General features: G+C 49.1%; 1 protein-coding gene across 4 annotated transcripts in view; it reads right to left on the bottom strand.

Annotated features, from left to right (window-relative positions):
• Positions 1-1,144: 1,144 nt before the first annotated feature.
• The window catches only part of PRICKLE2 (prickle planar cell polarity protein 2), a 103,534-nt gene continuing 83,745 nt past the window's right edge, over positions 1,145-20,933 (bottom strand). For 3 of the 4 annotated variants that reach the window (XM_018915211.3, XM_018915210.3, XM_018915212.3), the window contains 5 exons: positions 19,705-19,842; positions 18,864-19,067; positions 17,014-17,200; positions 13,534-14,397; positions 1,146-3,912 (listed from right to left, as the gene is read on the bottom strand). In XM_018915211.3, the coding sequence (XP_018770756.2) occupies positions 3,044-3,912; positions 13,534-14,397; positions 17,014-17,200; positions 18,864-19,067; positions 19,705-19,842 (2,262 nt within the window). In that variant the 3' untranslated portion in view covers positions 1,146-3,043. Of the gene's footprint in view, positions 3,913-13,533; positions 14,398-17,013; positions 17,201-18,863; positions 19,068-19,704; positions 19,843-20,933 lie in introns of all 4 variants that reach the window. The other variant, XM_030227892.2, reaches the window with a different exon arrangement.

The following is a 20,933-nucleotide window of genomic DNA, read 5'->3' as shown; positions in this document are numbered from 1 at the left end:
CCAACTGGGCTAAGCAGAAAAAAAACCCAACTTCTTTTTTCTTTTTCAATCACGTGCCTCAAAGTGTACTGGACTTCTGGAGCCCATATGAAAAATCAAAAGGGTTTGGAAGCTGCATTTGCATTTATTGCTGACATTTGTACCAACTGACTTTCCTAGAAAATGTGATCTGCCACTTTTCCGTGGTGTTGGTGAAGGGTCCATCAGAGGGGAGCATCACCTGAGACTCTTTTCTCCCCCATTTGTTGCCCATCTGTTCCACTTCCAGCACTGCATTAAAACTGGGGTGCATTGCAGGGATGCAGATACTCTGCAGTGAAAACCAAATTTTGAAGAGTTACTTCCAGCAGCAAAATCATTGTGTGAACAGAGGCACTGTGCCTGGGATTTTAGAAGAAAAACTGCATCTGCAGAGTGCTGCAATTCTGCTGCAAGGAGTCTCTAAACTTGTTTTGTACTAATCTTGTTTGGGGAGAGGCAGCAAGCAGAGAAAGAGGAAAGGCTGAGATTATTTTTTTACCATTTGCTGAGCAATCCAAGCTCCTGCTGCACAAGAGCAGCTCAGCTGTACCAGAGCTGACAGACATTTGTTGTGCTTTTAATCACTGCCAATGAACTAAACCGTACATATTAAATTCCAATTATAGAATAATCTGTAGTTACAGTGTCGTATTTGTTGCTTAAGCAATACCCCTATCCAGTTTAACAGGTCTGTTTTGGAAAACATGGAAAGATCTGTGAACTTCTAAGAAAACGCTGTTATCTGTATATTTTAGGTTGATAGTCTCCCCCAGTATGCCAGAGCCCAGCATGGGTTTCAGCTGAGTTGTGCTGGCTTTTACCAGGTGGATTTCAAAAGCTGAGTGGATATGGCTCTTGGGAATATCATTGAGTGATGAACATGGTGGTGTTGGGTTGTTCTTGCTCAACGATTTTAGAGTTTTTTCCCAACCTTAATGAATCTGTGATGTGGCTTTTTAAACAACATATAATGGGTCCAGGTGTTACAACACCAGCTCACCAACCCTGGGGAAGGTGCGTGGTGTGCAGGAGAAGCTCCTCCACCAGCTTTCCCTGCCCACCAAAACCATGCCAACTATGGAGCTGAGCTGGTTTTTGTGCTTTTATTTCAAGACCAGATCAGTAAAAATCAAGTTTTCTACTCATGATTAACCAACACTCCTTAAGAGCAAAAAAATGTACACAGGACTCTTCCCTTTGGATGAATATTTCCATTTATTCCAACTGGAAAAAACATTTTTTAAATATATTTAAGTATCATTTCTTTTTTTTTCTTTTTAAAGGAATAATAATTATCACATTGTCCTTTACAAACAACAAAAAAATTCCTAGCAATAGTCTGTGGTATGGAGACATCCATCTTCTAGATTTTTCTGCATCTGCTGCTTTGAGTAGGCATGGGGGTGTCCCTGTGTGTGCCCAGGGCTGCCAGTGCCATCCCTGCAGTGGGATCCACATTCCCAGGGCGCAGGGAGGGGCTGGCCTCAAGGTGCAGGGACGCCCTGAGGTGCCAGCAGCACATGGGGGAGGGCAATGCAGCTGGTTAAGCTCTCAGCCCTCCTGTGGCTCAAAGCCCAGCCTTATCTAAAGCCCCACGGGTGCTCTGGTGCCAAGAGCCCCTTTTGCAAACTTGCTCCTTTATGGAAAGCACTGGGACAACCTGGCCTTGGCTTGCAGCTGGGATGGCAGAACCCCAATGGATTAAAGCACACAGAGAACAAACTCACATCCACCAGAATACAACACAGCTGAGCCCTATGCAGGGGCCCTCTGCCACGGCGAGGGGCTGGGCTGAGCCCCCCAGGGGACAAACCCTGGCCACAAACAGCCCCAGAGGGGCGAGGGCATCTTGCCAGGCAGGAGGGGCCCATGGGGAGCAGTTTGCAGGTGTTCTCATATGTCGTAGGCAGGAAGCAATACTGAGACTTCCACTTGGTAATGAACAGCAGTTAACCCAGGAGACTAGAGCACCATAAGACAAGTCTATATTCAAAACAACGTCATGCTGACATCACACAATTGCACCATTTACACTTTATTTACTCCAAATAATAGTTCAATGTTTAGTAACTTCAGCGTTCTCTACAGAGGTGTGAAATTCCTTCTCCAGCTTTGGTAATTTACAATGTTGCAGACATTTGGTAGTTCTGGTCTTTCCTATTTAATAATAGTAATGATTAAAAAAAAAGGCCCTTTTGCAGCTGTCAGGGGTTCCTGCATCTGACTGATGGAGTGTACCTGCAAATCATAGGCTTCAAAATGCCATTGAGGCTTGTCAAGATTTAATGAATCAAAAAAACATTCTGTTTATTGACCAGGATCAAAACAAATAAACAGAAAAAGAGGGTTAAAACAAACAAACAAAAAAACCTGAAAACCAATGAAAACTCAGACTCTCACTGATAAACTTTAGTGATGATGAAATGGAAAGGGGGGTCCAAAGTATTGTCTGGTTAGCTCTGACTGAAAACAATTCTGAATGTGCATGCATTTTCCCAGTGACTCCTAAGATATAGAAATTCCTCTGATATTACAAAATACAAAAATATTTTCTCCAAACTCTCATTTACATCGCATTTACAACAATCATGGAAATAACTTAGGCTCCCACACTGTCCAAGAGACAAATCACCTACCAACATGGCTAATGGAAAACAAAAATGTGGTGGAAAGCAAAACCTACCAGCAAACTGATGCTGAGAGTCAACAGTGGCAACCAAAATGTACGGACAAACAGAGCTCAAGGGGGTGGCAGTATCTGGGAGAAGGAAGAGAAACTACTGGGTAAATATTACAGGCTAAAGTGAACTTTTAAAATTTTTATCTCCAAAGTAAGATGTGCAAAATATATTCACTGTGCCCAGGATTATGACTATTTATAGAAGCCGGTCTACAACCTTCTTAACAAATCCCTACTCTTCGGGCCTTTTTTTTTGTTACAATAAAAGCACTTACATGATCTAAAACAGTGCAAGATCGTGAGTTAATTTACATTCTCCCAAGGTGCCTGGCAAGGATGCCATTAGGATATGATACAGTTCTTGCTCTTCTGTCTTTTCCGGCTGTGCAACTGTCCCCTGGCCCCCACCGTGGAAGACTTGGGCATGCTGTACGAGCCGTACTTGTGCAGCAGCTCCTCGCTGGTCACATACCGGAGGCGGGCAGGCTGCGGGATGGGCTCCCCGAGGAAATAGCCCTCGTTGTCGGACTCCGAAGAGGAGGAGCAGGTGGAGCACCAGTCGTACTCGGCAAAGTAGGGCCCCCATCTCTCGCCCAAGTGGTTCTGCAAGGCAAGATCCGACACCGTCCGGGGACAGTGGCCGTAGACATCCCTGCAGGGACCCTGCTCCATCGTCTCCCTGCAGCTCCTCTGGTGCATGAAGGGGTCGTAGTCGTCCCTGGCTCGGAGCGAGGGTCTCTCCTTGAGGCGGTAGCACTGCTCGCTGGCCAGGTGCAGGGCGTTGTCGGAGCGGGAGCGCCGGGAGCGCCGGGGCCGGTGCGGGCGGTAGTGCCGCTCGTCGTCGCGGAGCACGGTTCTGCGGCGCGTGCGCTCGCTCATGGGCGTGTGCCTCGGGATCTCCTGTGGGCCCAGCTTGCCCCCGGGCACCCCGCTGCCGTAGTCGAAGCTCTGGTGCATCCGCCCGTGCGACGGCCGCTCTTGGTAGCCGAGGGGGCTGGCGAGGTCGTGCAGGGTGGGCTCCATGTCCTGGTACTGCTGCACCGACAGCAGGCTGCGCACGGACTCGGCGCTGCGGAACTGCATGGAGGAGTTCAGGGTGCCCATGTTGCTCATCTTCTCCGAGACGTTCATGCCCGAGTCTTTGCTCAGGTCGGGCATGGAGAACCTGGAGAGGTGCTCCTGGCGCTTGGCTCCACCGTCTGCTGAGAGGCCTTTGCAGGAAAAGGGTAAATGGGAAAAAAAAAAAAAGAAGTTAAGAAAGAGAATTTTCTGTAATTTTCTGTCAGCGGAGATGCAGGGTGGAGGCTGCTTTAAAAAGTAACTCAGTGGTAGTGATCCTGTCCTTAAGAGCCCTTTTTAAGAGGAGGACTTCAATTTTTTTTTTTAAAGAGCAGGCAGTTCCTCCTTTGGGGAAATCACACCAGTTTAAGGTGTTTTGAGTTGGATTCCAAGCTGCTTTTCACTACTTCCTTTCCCATATGTCTGCACTGTCTGTGACTTGATAGGAATAACCAAGGATGCCAGGGAGAAATCATGCGTCAGAGGTAGCCTGAGGCCTCCTGCACGCTGAGCTAACTAGGGTGCCATGATCCAGCACTCACACCTTCTGCAATGACAACACATTTTGGAGGATTAAACAATGTCAGTGGCAGATGAAAACGTGGCCACTGACTTAATTCAGGGCTGTCACTATGCTACACCTCACAGGTCTCTTGAATGACACCCATGGAGAGACCCAAGCTGCGGTTGGGTTTCCCAGGAAGCAAGGAAATGCCCAAGGAAAGGAAATGCCCATTCATTGTCTGCTGGAGCTCCCTGTGAGCAGCAGGACAGTGGGAGGGTCAGACTATCCCTGCAGATATCCAGGGAGTTGTGTGTGGGCAGGAGCCAGAAATGTGAGCTCCACCTTGATGGGCCACCCTGCTTGGGAAGGTGACCCATTAGATCTCTCCAACGTGTCAATAAGCTCTGAACTCCTGCAAGATGCTTTCCTTCAGCCCAGGAAGCCTTCACCTGGCAGAAGGGAAGAAGGAGGGTGTCTGCTCAGCACCTGCCTGTCAAGAAGAAACTCAATGCACCCCACAGTGCCCTAGTCCTTGGCCAGTTTCATGGGTGTTTCCTGTCTATTTTCTGACTATCTCCCTGTTGGCTTGACAACTGGCAGCAGTCACTGGCTGCATTGCAAGCTCAGGACAAGATGTTTCGCAAGTTATTTCAAAGAAAGTCCGTTCCATCCCAAATCAAACGCGGAATGTTTGCTTTGGCACCCTTCTCCCCAGCCCTTCTCCCACAACGTCCCGGTGCAGACCAAACACTGTGCACTGTCAGCAGAATTTCCAACATGAGGCACAGCCTTTATGCAATCACCAACAATTTATGACTTTGTAAATTAATTATAAAAAATAACAACCCAGCCCACAATTCAAGAATAAAGCCTTTTTTTCCTTAACAAAAGCTGTTTGCATTTCATCAAAAGCTTGGCTCCTTTCACATTAGCTGCTGCTGCTAAACCTGAACAAGAAAAAGGGTTGCTGTCACTACCCCCCCTCATGAGCTGCTTTAGGGTTTTCTTGGGCTCAGCCTTGAAAAGATCAACAGATCTTGCAAAGCTGGGCAGAGTTTTCAAAATCCTGCTTTCGGTGGCATCAGGGAGAGCTTTAGCCATTAGTGGCCCTCACATGGTTTGGTTTTGCTCCCTGAGTTCCAGCTTCTTTGCTTTTCTGTTGTTAATGAGGATGTTTTTGGAGTTTATGATTACAGAGGAAGGTAAAGTGAAGGATCCCTGAATGCCAGAGGAAGAGGGATAGGCTGGGTTAAAAACAAGGGAAAGCCATGTTTTTTTTTAAAAAGGACACACTTTTCAAGTCAACTTAATGCTTTCTTTTTTCCTCCCTAAGTCACACAGACTTTGAGTGAGCAAGCCCAACCCCACCCAGGGCTCTCTGGAAAAAGCCCAGTGGATGGGCTTCCTGTCCCCCTTGAAGACCTGCCCACCCACACTCCACATTCCCATTGTGTTTCTCCTCCTCTCTGGAGCTGCGATTTTCTGCCTGCGGATCCAGTGAAGACGTGACCCATCTGTCACATCAGGCACTGCTCCCCATGTCCCCTCCTGTGCCACTGTGGAGGAGCCCAGCAGCCCCTGGGGAGGGAAAAGCAACTTGGGAACATGTGCAAAGACTTCCTGAAAAGCCGGAGCAACAGCGGGACTGCCGGCAGAGCTGATCACAATGAGAATCATGGCTGTTGACAGCCCAATGTGGCCTTAATCACATCTGTCACACAATAGCTGACACCAAGGAAAATGAGCCCTCGGTGACATTTATGCAGCACTTCATTAAGGGAGCCGGTGCAGCTCCGCAGTAAAACGAGCAACAGCACTGCTGTGCAGAAATACAGCTCCAACACCACAGGATGCCTCTGTGGCATCAACACATTGATTCTGGCAGCATCATTAAAAAGGGGCTGACCTTGCCTCACTCACAGGGGTGTGGCATGAGCTGGTGCTTTGCTCCTGGCACCAGCCATATCACATAGTACCTGTGAGTCTCAGCTGCCCCTCACAGCCTTCTCCCTCCTGTGGTCCTGATCCAGCAAGAACAGAACAAGTGTCTGGGCATAGGCTCTGGAGACATGGCAAGAGTGAAACAGTGCTTTCGAATTAAACAAAACATATCTGCATCCTTCACATCACAGACAGGAATGATGTGGCCAAGATCAAGCAGGACAACCAGGAGGGAAACCTGTTTCCTTTTGTGTAGAGTAAAGCAAGCTGTGATAATAGAGGTGCTCGGGCTTGGGAAGGGCAGAGCCAGAGCTTCACTGGTTAAGTTTGTGCAGGACAGGGGTCTGCAGCCCCTTGCACACCTCCAGCAGACAGCCATGAGTGCTTTAGTCTCTTCCCCTTAGAAGGCAGCATGAGGCAGTTTGTTCAGACAGGGATCCTGTGACCACGTGAAGGGCTCGTGCTCAGAGTGCAAGGTTTAATCAGTCACGGGGATGTTTCTGGCTGATCATTCAGACAGCTTGATTATAATTAAGCACAAACATTCTGAGATCTTGATTTGCTGGGAAAATGCTGATTGTAAGAGGAATCCAGCTCTGAACACGTTCATCACCGTTCCAGCACACAGAACTTGGGGTGGGATGGAGCCCATGCTCAGGAGGCTCTGATGCAAAGCCAGTCCAACATCCAATGGCTTCATCTCTCCATATGACAGAGTGGAAAAGGCTTTATGCTGAGGGCAAAATGTGTCTTCCCAGGGCAGGCAGGCTGCACGTGCACAAGCCTTTTTTATGGGAGCCACGCTTGGAAGTGACCCAGCAAGCCATGCCGCTGGGAGAGGGAAACTTTATTTTAGCTGCTCATGGTGACAGCAAAGGATTTATTCCACTTGCTCAGGAGCAAAGCTGTGCTTTTCCAGCTGAAGGCACTGAGAGCTCTGCATGGCTTTTATAGTGCCCAGGTCCAGAATACAGTCTACAATCCCTGAAGAACACAAAGGTGTCTCCAGGCTGATGTTTATTTTTATACCAAGACATCATGAGCAGGGCTAGGCCCAGATGAGGCTTTCTAAGTTCTCAAAATGCTCCTCTCTATGGCTCTCTGTGGAGCCACAAGACCTCAGGAGGCATAGTGGGAACAAGCCAAAAGTGCTCCAGTCTGACCGCAGTGAGATCAGGGGATAGCAATAACCATTTGTCAAAAAAAATTTCATCTAGAAAACATGACCTGGGAATAAAGTTTTAAAGAGCAGAGGCTGTTTAGTCTAGAGGAGAGAAAGCTGAAGGGGATATAGTAACAACCTTCAAAGGCAGAAAAAAATGCTTACAAAGAGGAGGGAACACATTATTCTCCAGGTCTGCTGACTCCTGCAATGGAAGTTTTAGATTGGAGAAGAAGAAAACTCTTGCTGAGTAACCCCAGCAGAAGGTGACTGGGGCAGGCTCTGGCACTGGAGGGTTTCCCTGGCACCCAAAGGCAGTGAGTGCCCAGGCACATGCAGGGTGTTTCCAGATTGCTGGTCCCACGCTGCCCTGGATGGGGCAAATGTGGCACCAACCCTTGTGTCCTGAGGTCATTTGCCATTCCAGAGCTACACCCATCCATGAGGCCCCATCTTCTTGAGTTGCCAGTATTGATGTGCAGCTCCTGCTTAATGAAGTGCTTAATCTGGGAACACAGCTAATAACCCAAGAGAGCTGTAGTCTGGAAGAGCACATGAGATGAGACTCCACCAGGCAGCCCTGACTCTCTCCCAATGAAGAAATGTGAGATTCTGTTTCCCAAGGTCATCCAAGGGAGCAGGAGCCCTGCTCTGGCCCGTGGTGTGGGACGGTTGTTACATCACCAACACCATTCCAAGGGTGCAAACCCAGGTATGACATGCTGACACCACCAAAATTTACTTCTGCATGATGCTCTGAGACTCTGAGCACATCCACTGCTGGCTGCCCCAAAGGCTCATGCACTGGAAGAGATGCCACTGCTGCCTCCAGCACGGTGCTTTGGCCAGTGGCCGTCCTGGAGCCAGACTGGTGCCAGCACCACAGCACACTCAGACACAGCAGGTTTTTCTGCTGCTGCTCTCCACTGCATGGGGCTGCCAGGCTCAATATTTCACCCTGGAGCCATGGAAACATGTGCTTTTCCAATGAGCACAAGGGAAAGCTGCAGCTAGGCTCTGGGTGCTCGATATAGAAGTGGAGCTAGGCTGCAGCACCAAGAAAACCAAGCAGGTTTCTGGGTAACATTCAGGCTCACTAAGAACACCCTGTACCATCCCCTCTGAAGTCTGTCCCCACCCCTCCTGAGAACTATGTTTATCCCTTAAACACTGCCATGGGAATCAACACCCCAATAAGCAAAGCCACAGCACAAAGAAACCCCTGGAGGACATCACCTCTACAGCCTTGCCACAACAAAGCATTCAGAGTGCTTCAGTCCCACTGTGTGCTTTGCTAAATGGGGGCTGCAAGTTGCATTATGAATTATTAAAGCAGTCAGCAGATGACAGCAGAGAGGCCCTAGAGAGTGCGTGGGCTGGGTGTGAGGCTGGGAATGGAGCCCCCCATGAGGGGAAGCAGCTCCCAGCCCCCATTAAATCAAACTCCCCGTGAAGCTGTGCTAACACAGGGTGAGCCAGCATCCCACTGCAGGAGGGCACCAGCCAGGGAATGCAAAATATCCTGACACAGGATGGTGCAAACAACTAGGGCTTTGCTGACGCTTGCTTCTTGCCTTAACATTTATCACAGCAGACACACACATCTGTGCATCACAGCTCTCACCACAGAGCCCCACAGAGGTGCCTGCCAGCACCAAAACCCAGCACCCAGCCCCAGCAGCCAGTGTTTAAATGCAGTTATAGATGCACAGGAGGATACAGCACAGTGTCTCTTGTGTCCAGCCCCCTATTCCAGAGCCTTCTCTCTCACACAGCATCAGGCATCCTCACCACCCCTCAAACAGGGTTTATTTCAAGGTCAATCTGTAGAACTAAAAAGAAATTTAAGAAGAAAACAGCCTGCACAGAGCTTTGTTTATAGTTCAGCCCTGTCTCACTTCTGAACAACCTCAGGGCATGCAGAAATAAAGCAGAACTTTCATGTAACTGGAAATCATGGAAAATAAACAATTTGGGGGAAGGCACAGCCCCCACTAAGTGGGTCACAGTCCCACCAGCCTCCCATGGTATGTCCCCTTGTGTGACCCATGGATGTCATTGGGTATTTCCCACCCAACCAGTCCTTTCCAGCTTGGTGGAAGAAGTCCCTTGCTGCTTGGAAAAGAGTTGGATTTTAACCTAGAAGCTCCCCTAAAGCTCCTTTACCAGCACTCCCATCTCCTGCATCCTGCCCAGCTGATGGCCAACAAGCCATGTTGGGGATGATGCTTCCCCCAGTAACATCCTCCAGAGTCCACTTTGGTTTCCCTTTGGTTTGCATTACCCCACCTGCTCTGCAGCTTTTAGCTCCTCTGCAGGCAGAGGAAGAAAAGGGACTGGAGGCAGATGATGCTGTTCTGTCACTCTGCAGCTCCGACAGGCAGGGATCAGCCCTGCTCTCTCTGCTTTCTGGTTATATCACAGTTGTCTAGTCCTGGAAAAACAAACTATTTGGGGCCTTTGGGCATCACACAACACATGACGACAAGCACAGTGTGTGCCATACAAATGAAATCACATTCCACCCTGTAATAGCACCAGTTTAACATATTTTTAAACTGGATTTATGCCTGTGACAGATGTTCCCCTCACCCAAACGCATTTTCTCAAGGAATCCTTAAAATCTGTTTCTCCTTTTGCATGCAGCAGTGTCACCATTCAGCATGACTTCCACCTCCAAAAGGCTCCTGCTCTCTGTAAGCAGCACACAAAGGAACTGTTCCCAGAGAACAACATTTAGCCTGCAGGTACTTTCTTGAATGGGCTATTTGACCAGCTGTTGCTTTGTGGAAATAACTGCTTGGAATCAGCAGAGTTCAGCTCCTGATTTCTAATTCCACTGCCAGGCACACACAGCAACTGCAAAACCTTTCTGGAGGGAAACACAAACACAGGGAGTAGGGCTGATGGGCCAAGTATCTTTTGGGAAGTGATTAACCTCTGGTAGGATCAAGCTTCTCATCATGAGCAAACCTTGCTGGACAAATTCCATTTAGCATTGTCCCAATTACTTAATGCAGGAAGCTACAAGGCAAACATTGCTACAGGATCCACCGTTTTTTGTTCTTGTTCCTGCCCTTAAAAAACCCTGACAACCCAAAACCCCCAAAAGCAGACAAAGGAAGCACAATATAAAAGATAATATAAAAGAAAATCAGCAAAAATGAGCTCTCTCTTAGAAAACAGGCTGAGAAATACTGCTTCCTTTTTGCTTCTCCATCTAATGGCCATGTAGTGCAGGATACAGCCTCTAAGAAGCTGTAGCAGATTGGAGTCTGTTGTAGCATTCAGCTGATGGCAGAACAGGGATTTTCAAATAGAAACATGGAAGGGGGGGAGAGATGCCCTCCACCAGCGGGAGACACTGCCCTTTGCCACTGGATGTGCTTAAATCCCATCAGCATTTGTGGCAATTACACAAGCACAAACCAGAGGACAGCAGAGACACTCCCACCTAATTCCAACCTCAACACAGAGCACAAGCAGGGTCACAGCCACCTCTGCCACTGACATGTCTGCTGTTGCAGCACTGCCCATGGTGACAGCAGAGCACTGTAATGCAGCACTGTAAGGGCACGTGCCCAGGATTAACACGGTGTCTCACTTCTTTACTAACCCATGGGGAATTGGCTTACAAGTGATTAAACAGAGCCTTTTGGTAAGGTAGAAACCTGGGGTCTTGCAGGAGATTGGGGTCACGTAGATCTTGACCCACACAATGGCTGACCCTGAAATATTACAGGGAGCAACATCTGCTCACGGCAGGCAGCCTTCCGGCCAAAGGACAGGGATTAGTGCTGCACAGCCCTGAGTTATCTGCATTGCTGACTGTCTCCAGCTAATTAGCAGTTAAGTCCTAGTAGAAACATCACAGCAAAATCTGCTGCCAGGGAGGTACCAGCTTTTCACATGTGCTCTCCAGGTCAGGGACTGTTTGCCCTTCAGCTCCCTATAAAAAACAGACTGTTTTCAGCAATGCCATAAAACCTTAGATGGATGGAGCAACCCTGCAGCACTGGTAGCTCAAAGGGACTTTGTATGTGGATGCCTGAGAGGTTCTGCAGGGTGGAGGACATGGGGTGAGCCAGACCCCCAGGCTGTGGTTGGGGGGAGCTCTGTGGGGAGCTCCATCAGCCACAGCAGACAGTGCAGGGATGGGAAAAGCCAGGCAAGGGGTGCTGTGCCCTGACATCACTCGACCAAAGACCTGCTCTCTCACAGACCTCATCCAGGTCACCAAATCTCCCTGTCCTCAAAACACTGCCAATTAAATGGGATGATAACTGTCCTCCATTAAGTGCAGACATGGCCCTGGGGGAGCTGCCTGTTGCTGCTGCAGTGCCCCTAGCTCAGCTGAGCCAGCTCCCAGAGCAAGGAAAATTATTAGAACCTTACACATTAATAAAAATATTATCACCTCACTCTGCAGAGAAACTATGAACACTCACTGCAAGCCCCATCACGCTGAGCATCTGCTCCAGAAAGCTGGAACACAGCAAGCCATTAAGGCAGTCACTGCCCCTGAGGAAACACAGACTGGCTCTGTATGGTAGATAGATGCCTTTGGGAGGTCTCCCCCACAGCATTTTAAAAAGGGGTTTCTAAAATGAAAGGCAGAATGATTTTCACTTTGATATGGAGGCATTGCCATATTTTCTGTGTCTTGACCTATATCCCCAATAATATGTTACACTTCAGCTCCAAAGCATGCAACAACTTCTCCACTGCTCAGGGATTGCTCATCCAAGCTTGGTGTTGCTCAAGACTCTTTGTACTGATGGGGTTTACACAACACAAGTTTTCAGGAACACAAAAGGCTTTGGAAATTAGGAGTTTTGCTTAGGAAAACCCTGTTTTGGAAAGCAATTCCCAATTCCCTTGCCATTTCACATCTATTTTTCCTTTATCTGAGACTGTTTAAGCAAAACCCTTCCCAGCTCATTAGCTTCTCCTCTTCCCCCCCCTGTTTTTCCACTTGTTGGATAGGGAGATCCAGGCTGTAACAGAGATCATTTCACATCTTGGCATGGGGCTGGCAGCTTCCCTAAACAAACACACCAAACCCCAGATGAGGAGGCACGGGCATAGCAGAGCAAACCTGTCCATCCAGGCAGGGCAGAGCCCAGAACTGGGATTCAGGGGGGCTCAGGGCTCTGTGGGCTTGGCAATCCTCACCACCCATTGCCAGCAACTGTGGGGGATCCTCAGGACCAGGCACAAACACCCCACAGGCCACTCCCTGCCAGCAACAAGGCAGAAGGGCTCCATTTTGCAGGGGTTCAGATGCAGGACCTGCCCAAATCCAAGCAATGATTGGTTGGAACAAAGAAAAACCAGGGGAGCTGCAAAGAAAAAGCAAGGCAGCTTCTCTGGTGAACAAGCCAGGCTCAGTATTCACTTTTCTGAGTAGTTCTGGGCTGAGGGACGTGGGAGCTGTGGTGGGCGAGCAAAGCAGAGCAGGCTGCAGGAGGACAGAGCCTGCCCAGCGCCAGCTGCAGACCACAGCCTGTGCACACACACACCCATCCCTGCAGCCACGAGTGAAACCCAAACATGTTTAGGGTGAGAGGACTGAGAAATATGACCCTGGGATCTGCTCATGAGAAACAAGCTCAGCCTGATGGGACAAACACCTTGCCTGGCTTTTCCTTGCAGTTTCTACCAAGGGGTTGGGGAAGAGGAATTAAAGAGCCGTGCATAGAGGGGGAGGAATTTCTTTTAACTAGTCACATGCTTGGGGACTGCATAACATTCAAAAGGGGTTAACTGGGCCTATTGCAAGGCATTCAAAAATATTTTTAGCCTGCAAGGGCAGCTGACAGCAGTCCTTCAAGTGCTGAAAGCTGGAATCTGCCTCTGCGTTAGCAGTTGGCCTTGATTTTGCCCCTCTCTTCACAAAAGGGAGGATTAAAGAGTTTCAAAGCATTTGTTTTGAGCCGCACAGAAAGGCCAGCCATCTATACAGCTCTGCATTTGGTAAACAAGCAAGCAAATGGAGAGGAGCTGTAAGGCTTGTTGGGACCTGGCAGACAAGCCTGTGTCACTGAGCAGTGGTCCCCAGGCTTGGTTACCCTCATACTGGGAAGACACCAGAACACAAAGGATTTAATTGCATGGAGGGCGTGCTGGGGTGGTCTCAGGGTGGCAGGAGCAGGGGTGACATACCTGTAGCATTGGAGAGTGCCAGGGACTCCATGGAGCCCCGGGGAGTCTGCTCGGTGGGCGTCAGGTCCTCTGTGAACTTGAGGGCATTGATGGGGTGACGGGTGCGGCACTGTGACGCTGGCATCCCACCCTCCTCTTCCTCTTCATACTTGGGGACTTTGACACTTCCTCTGGTCTCTGGGAAGCTCTGGTTGGACATGTCACTGTAGCTCTCCTGCGAGCGGAGCCTCCCTGAGTAGTAGTCCTCTCTGCAGTCCTGGATGAAGCTGCCACCGTGGCTCTTCATGGCCAACGAGGAGCTCCTCTTTTGGTTGCTGAAGTGTTTTGCCCATATATCCGACTGCGAGCCTGGGACCTGGGTGGGGTTATAGGAGGTTCTTATGTTGCACTGGCTGAGAAGCTGCAAGGGGGTTTGAGACTGGCTTTGCTCCATTTTGCCCCCGTAGTGATAGAGCTCATCCCGGCTCCTCCACAAGTGGTCCCTGTTGAGGCTGGGTGTCTGGCTGGCCAGGCTCAGCAGATCCATCTGCAGAGACAGCGGGTCCACGTCGGTGGAGAGGCGGTTGGAGGTGACCTGCAGCTGGTTGCAGGGGCTGCGCGCCCCCTCCTCGCCCTTCCCCTTGTTCTTGCCGATCTTGGCGCTGCGCCGCGATTCCTTGGCTCGCGCGCTCTGGAAAGCCGAGTCGGAGGAGTCGGAGCCGTTGGGGTCATCACCGATGCTGCAGGCCCTGGAGCAGAAGATCTGCCCCTGCTTGGGCAGGAAGGGCCGGCCCAGCAGCGACTTCTTGCACTGGGCACAGCAGAAGCAGGTCTCGGTGGCGTGCCAGTGCTGGCCGTCGTACGTCATCTGGCCCTGGTCAATACCTGGGAGAAGATCACAGTGTCAGGCTCATCTAGCACTGCACTCAACATCTGCATCAAGGCCAGGCTGGATGGGCTTCTGAGAAATCTGGTCTAGTGGAAAGTGTCCCTCCTGATGGTGGGTGGTTGGAATGAGATGACCTTTAAGGTCCCTTCCAACCCAAATTATCCTATGACTCTATGGACATGCACTCAGCCTTGCTCTTGAAAACCCTTTTTCAGGGTTTCTCTGATGCATGAAGTTAATCCCATTTTTAATTCTTCCCAATTCTAATTCCAGGCCTTTGCTTGGGAGTTACTCAGCGCTGGGAAAGGCAGCAGAACGATGCCTCAAGCTATTTTCTATTAAATGGTGATATTTCCGATCATAAAGCAAAGGAATGCAAGAAGTTCTCCATAAAGTCCTTGAACTAAAAGCAATATGCTGCTTATTAAAGAAAAGAAAAAAAAAAAAAAGCCTCCAGCTAAACCATAATGAGGAATTTGTTCTGCCTTGGTTAAGTATGTAACAGAGCAGATGACACCCCTGTCCCTTGCTGTTACTGTGGTCCCATCCTAACTTTATTTTGGCTTCAAAAGAGCTGGCCCCAGGGGTTGAGCACACACCCTTGCCTTGCACCCAGCCACATTTCCTGGGTTGCTTCACCAGGCCCCCCATGGGTTCAGTAAAGGAATTGACACAGACAGTCTGTCTCCCTCCAGACAAACTCCAGGGAGCAACATCTGCTCAGTGCTCTCAGAGCCATGAGCAAAGCTCCAGAGGTTTCAGTTACAACATTTGCACACTTGTTTAAGCTGCTGCTCCTGGCCAAAGCCCCTGCTGCCCCTGTTCCCTGAGGAACTGCCATGCACAGTGTGGGCTGGCTGGCATGGCAGGTCCTACACCACATGTGCACAGCACGTGCCTGCACACCCGCTGTGGGGCCAAGTGCTGCCAGGTAACTCATAAATGAACACTATGTTAATGGTCTGGTTTATTCCAAGCTAAATTAGGTTTAGTATAATCGGTTTTTTCCTCCTGTTATAGGGAGCAAAACGCTTTTATACAGTTGGGAGTGCTACACTTTTGGGCAAAAGAGAGACAAGATGGTGGGTGGGATTTTATCAGCTCCTTTTCCACTGCCCAAAGCCATCTTGCAGAGGAAGGAGTGCAGACTCCATACTCGATCCTCACCTACCCAACCCAAGCTTTTCAAGGCTTCATCACATGGTTACCTCTGATTTAGGTAGCTTGTCAGCACAGTGCTCAGCTCACTACTATGAGAGACTTGTAGCAAAATGGTTGCTGTCCCTCCTCTGCTAGAAATGTGCAAATATGCACCAAACCAGACATTTTACCCTGAAAACATGACAGTCAGCAGGCTTCAGCAGGCCAGCTGAAGTCAAGGACAGCAGATGGGGGAAGCACAAGAGAAGGGACCACGCAAGAAACATTATCAGCTGCTTCTTCACCTTTCTGCAGCTGAGCTTTTGGGAAGGATGTGCTGCAGGTCACAGTAGATGCATCCTCCAAGTGCTTCACTGAAAACCCTGTGTTTCCCCTCCCTGTGCCATCTGGCTGCTTCACAGCAGGAAAATGTTTGGTTTCTTTTCCTCTGCAGCATATGAAGTATTTGAACAGCTCACCTCCATGGACAAAGGAAGGAGTGTCTGGTTGCTCACTGTGCTCAGCCAAGAGGCAAAGGGAGCTGGGGAGAGCAGCAAGGGGCTTCCCAGCCCAGCCAGCCTGGGGACATCTAGCCCCTTGACTGAAGTGCATTTTAAATCACTGTTCTAGAAACACAAATTGACCCTGATGCATTATTTCTTTCTCTCTGAGAACATCTATCTGCAAGCTGATTGAAAAAGGCCCAGAAACAATAATGATGCCTAATGAACAAGCATCTTTTCTGACAGTAGCTCATCAAATCATGTGATCCTTTGCCAAGCTTGGATGGGAAAAACCTGAGTCGAAAAGCCAGGCTGTTTACAGGAAAATGAGATTTAAAGGGGTAAAATTGTGCCAGGGAAATTTTATTATGCCAGAGAAAGCTTTCACTAGCAGCCATTGCTCCTGAAATTGCCCTCTGATAACCCTCACCTCTCTGACTACAAAAAGGGACAAACAGTGGTTTAACCAAATAAATCACCACGTCACCTCCTTGGTGGGATGAGAGAGAGGCATAACCACATTTGGTTGCCCTAGCCATGCACAGTCCTGTGGATGCCATGGGACAGAGAGAGAGAAATGGCAAGCATTTCTTACAGCAGCTTGTGAGAATTTCTAGGGAGTTGTAAGGATGCAATAACTTGTTAAAAATAAACAATCTGCAAGCGGTGTTTTTCTACTTCATCTTTCTGTTCTTCTCAAGGATGGTGTATGAGGAAGATGTTTTTGTTAGTTAGCCAATCAAACAGAATCTATCGTATCACTCTATAAAAACCGCGTGGTTCTCTTGAATAAAGCCATCTTTGCACTTTCTACAGTACTGCCTCCTGCCTGTTCCTGTGCTATTCTGTGTTATCCTGTGTTATCCAAGAGTGACACAGCCCCGCCCGCAGCCCCACGGTGCTGTCAAGGACTTCATGCAAGAGCTCCTGCAGCAGCGAGCCGCGCGGGCCGCGCCGTCCCGCACGTACCGATGTGCTGGGCGCAGGTGTCGCAGTACTCGGCGTACAGGGACTCGAAGCAGCTGCAGCAGTAGGGCCTCCCGTCCTTCATGATGTAGCGCTGCCCCCCCAGAACCGTCTCGCACTCGAAGCAGCAGAAATGCTTCATGTGCCAGTGCCGCCCCTCGGCCTCGGTGCACTCGTCGGCAAAAATGATCTGCGGGAGGAAATGCAAGCGTGGAGAGGAGGTGGTCAGAAAAGGGACCCGGGATGCAGACACCAACCTTTGTGTCTCCTGCCCTGCATGGCAGCTGGGCCCCTTTGTTGATGCATCCTCCAAATTTTATAGCTCCCTCCTCCAGTCCTGCATGGGAAACTCCCGTAGTTTGGTTTGTGGCAGGGGCACCCATCATTTCTCAGGAAAATCTATTAAAATGCAAATTCCTCAGAAGCGTGTTAGTGCCCAGACTACAAAGTGTTAAGGCAGAACTGCAGTAATGTGCTCGTGAGCTCACCCATCAAACAGAGAGGTCGATCAGGGTAATAAACACACTTATATACAACCTATCGATCTGGTGGACTTCTGAAGAACAGAGCAGCCGCTTACTGGAACACATTTACTCATCTCTGAAACAGGGACCTGACCACAAAGGATGAGCAAAAACACAAGGAAAAGTGGCAGCTCTCTAGAGGAGAAAAGATGGAGGTACCTTGGCTCCTCATCTTGCTGCTACCCCAGCCTGGATGTCTATAAAAGTGAGTGCAGTCATTATACCAGTGGGGAAACTGAGGCACAGAGCGCTGTTAAGGATGAGCTGGAGAAGCAGCCATCTAAAATGTCTTCAGCAGATGCTTTCTTGCTGTTTCTTCTTCTTATCCCCACCCAATCTCATCTCCCAAAGCCAAGGGAGCCAGCAGCCCCAGATCTGCTCCCTGGGTCTCTATGCTGGCACAGGGTATACCAAAAGCTTTTCCCTTGCAGATCCTCCTACTCCTGAATTACTGTTTCTCACAATTAGTACTTGATGTTTTAGGGGAAGAAAAGCATGCTGAAAAATGAGCTGAATGAAAGAATTAAATGAGAATTTGCAGGGATAAAAAATACATGAAAAAGAAATTACCCAGCCTAAGCTACAAAGAAATAGAGCCAGTTGAATGGTTAGGGTTGTCTTTCACTGGTAACATTACAAATTTAATTGGACACATACATCAATGCTCTTTATATCTGAAGTGCCTATAGCCTTGGATATTTACTATTACATGCTTACAAGGATGGGACGTGGTATTTTATAGTACATACGGTTTTCCACACTATGGTTTTCATAACTTTAAAAACCAGAGCAATTTCCTTCACCAGCCTTTTAAACAGAGATTGACACTTGAGAAGTGCTCAGAGGCGACTCTATGGTTTTCTATCTCAGTTTTGTATTCTATTTGTTCAGCTTCCTATAGCCTGTTAATCGCCTCTCTCAAAGCCTATTTCAGCTCGGCGTGTACTCAGACATGACTGACTTGTAAGAAATACAGCACTCATCCCACCAGGGGCTTCTTCTGGGGAAATGGAGGAGAAGGGAAGATCATCACACCCAGCTGGGCTAAAATCACAAAGAGAGGGGGCTGTGTTTCTACTGGAAACACTCATAGAAACCCCCCAGCTTCCTGTGTGTAGATGAGGCCCTAACTCATAACAGTCCTAGGCAGACTGCAACTAAGAATATTTGAAACCTCAGGAAAAGCTTGCTCGGACCCTTGGCAAAACCAAGACATCAGTTTGGTGTGTATGCCTCCATGAAAAAGTCAGGGATGGAGGGGAAATGCCACCCAACCCTCCTGTGCCACCCCAGTGGGCAGCAGCGCTCATGGCAGGCGCTGTCTCTTACCTCATCGCATGCGGCGCAGCGGGGCTTGAGGCACTCGGCGTGGTGCCTGCCACAGTAGATCTTCCCATCCTGGTAGAAGTAGATGAGGTCGACCAGCAGCTCGTTGCAGACACTGCAGATGAAGCAGGGAGGGTGCCAGCAGACACCGTGTCCCGCTCGTGAGGCGAAGACAGCCATGTCCCCTCCATTGATCTGGCCACCGCACTGTCAGAAAAGCCAGGGATTAATGGAGGAGTGTGGGTGACCCCACTGCCACCCATCACCAACAGGATGCTCTCACAATCACTGCCCTGCATAATGCCAGGAGATGAATGGAAAACTCCATGTCAGATATCCTGAAAGGTGCCCTGACACCCCAGCAGTCACATCTGGCAGGGCCACAGGCAGATGCTTGTTTCATGTGGGTCACTAAATCGTGGAATGGTGTGACTTGGAAGGAACTGAAGATCAACCAGTTCCAATCCCCCTGCCATGGGCAGGGACACCCTCCACCACACCAGGTTCCTCAAAGCCTCATCCAATCTGGCCTGAACACTTCCAGGGATGGAGTAGTCACAATGTCCCTAGGCAACCTGTGCCAGTGCCTCAACACCCTCACAGGAATTGATTTCTTTCTAATATCTAATCTAAACATGCCCTCTGTCAGTTTAAAGCCATTCCCTCTATCAAGAGATGCTCTTGTGAAAAGTCCCTGTAGTCCCTTTAGGTACTAGAAAGGTTTTTAAAGCACCCCAGAACCTTCTCTTCTCCAGGGTGAACAGCCCCAACTCTCTCAGCCTGTCTTCAGAGGAGATGTGTTTCACTTGGTGATGCAGGTACCAGTTTATCAGCCACTACTCACCTGCTCACAGATGGCTCCTGTCATGGTTACAGGGAATGGCCGAACATTGCCTCTCCCTAAATTTTCCCTCTTTCTCTGGTTGCTGAAGAGTTTGAGCTCCCTCTTCTCCTCCTCATCCAATGAGTTGCAATAGCGAACCTAAAAAACACAAGTGATGCTCAGTGCCTGGGTGTCCCTGCCCCACCCAGTAAGGCACCATTCCATGGGCCTTGCAAACCTCTGCTCGTGGCTGTGGGGAGGCTGAAGAAACAATGGGCTTCAGATATCTGGGGTTTGGTCAGAATTTCAAGAGGTTGAGATGAGAAAAAAGGGCAGAAGGATTGTTGCTCTTTGGGCACTCAATTTGTAGAAAAGTCTTAAAAGCTGGGTTCTTAGAGACCCACCCAGACCAGCAACTATACTGATGGGTTTTCCTGCTTTCTCCATCAGTCTCCTGTGGCAGAGGTCTTCATAATATTCCACTGGCATTTCTGAAGCACAGACCCTTTTCTCTGCACAAAAGACAGAGTTTCAGTGACTTGACTATTTTTCCAGCACAGGATCAAGCCTGCTCATTTGCAAATCCTCTGCATTGCAAGGCAATAAGGAAATAAGTAAAATAAAAGGATACAAACAATGAATGATGCAATTTCCCTGAAGCTTATAAAATTCTGAGGTTTTCCTGGCTATTTCCATCCTGCAGGCTTAGCTCTTGGTGGTTCCATTTCAATGGGGAATACAACTGAAGAGCCAGGGAGGTCAAATGTAGCACCAGTGCCCAATCCACCCTCCGTTATTTGGGAGAGCAGGCTCATGGAGCTGAGCAGGGTTATTCACATGAGCAACCAGCAACACAAGGTTACAAGGAGCAAAACTGAGCATGAAGGGAAACTGGATGCAAAATCTGCCAGTTTGCAGAAAATACACACAGACCTCCAAGCCCAACTTGCAGGAAAACAGGCTGCAGTAGCAGCATTTGTGTGTATTTATTCTTATGATTTTTGGCTGTCAGAGGCTGTGGGTTTCCAGCAGCTGCCAGGGAAGCAGGCAGGCAGGTTGGGACCCAGGGGTGTACAGGAAGAAGTCCCTTCTTTGTGCCTGGAGCTCCCCCCATGCTGACAGTGCTGTGCCCATGGCACCCAGCCACACACAGGCAAAGTTGTTAAAATCTGACTGAGATCAAACAAGTTACCTGCATGTATTTCCCAGAGCGGCTTCTTCAGAAAGTAGCATGAAAATAATTTTTTTTG

Source organism: Serinus canaria, chromosome 12 (assembly GCF_022539315.1).
Source record: "Serinus canaria isolate serCan28SL12 chromosome 12, serCan2020, whole genome shotgun sequence".
Lineage (NCBI taxonomy): Eukaryota > Metazoa > Chordata > Aves > Passeriformes > Fringillidae > Serinus > Serinus canaria.
The sequence above is the reverse complement of the archived record's forward strand: the minus strand, read 5'-3'. Positions and strand labels throughout refer to the sequence as shown.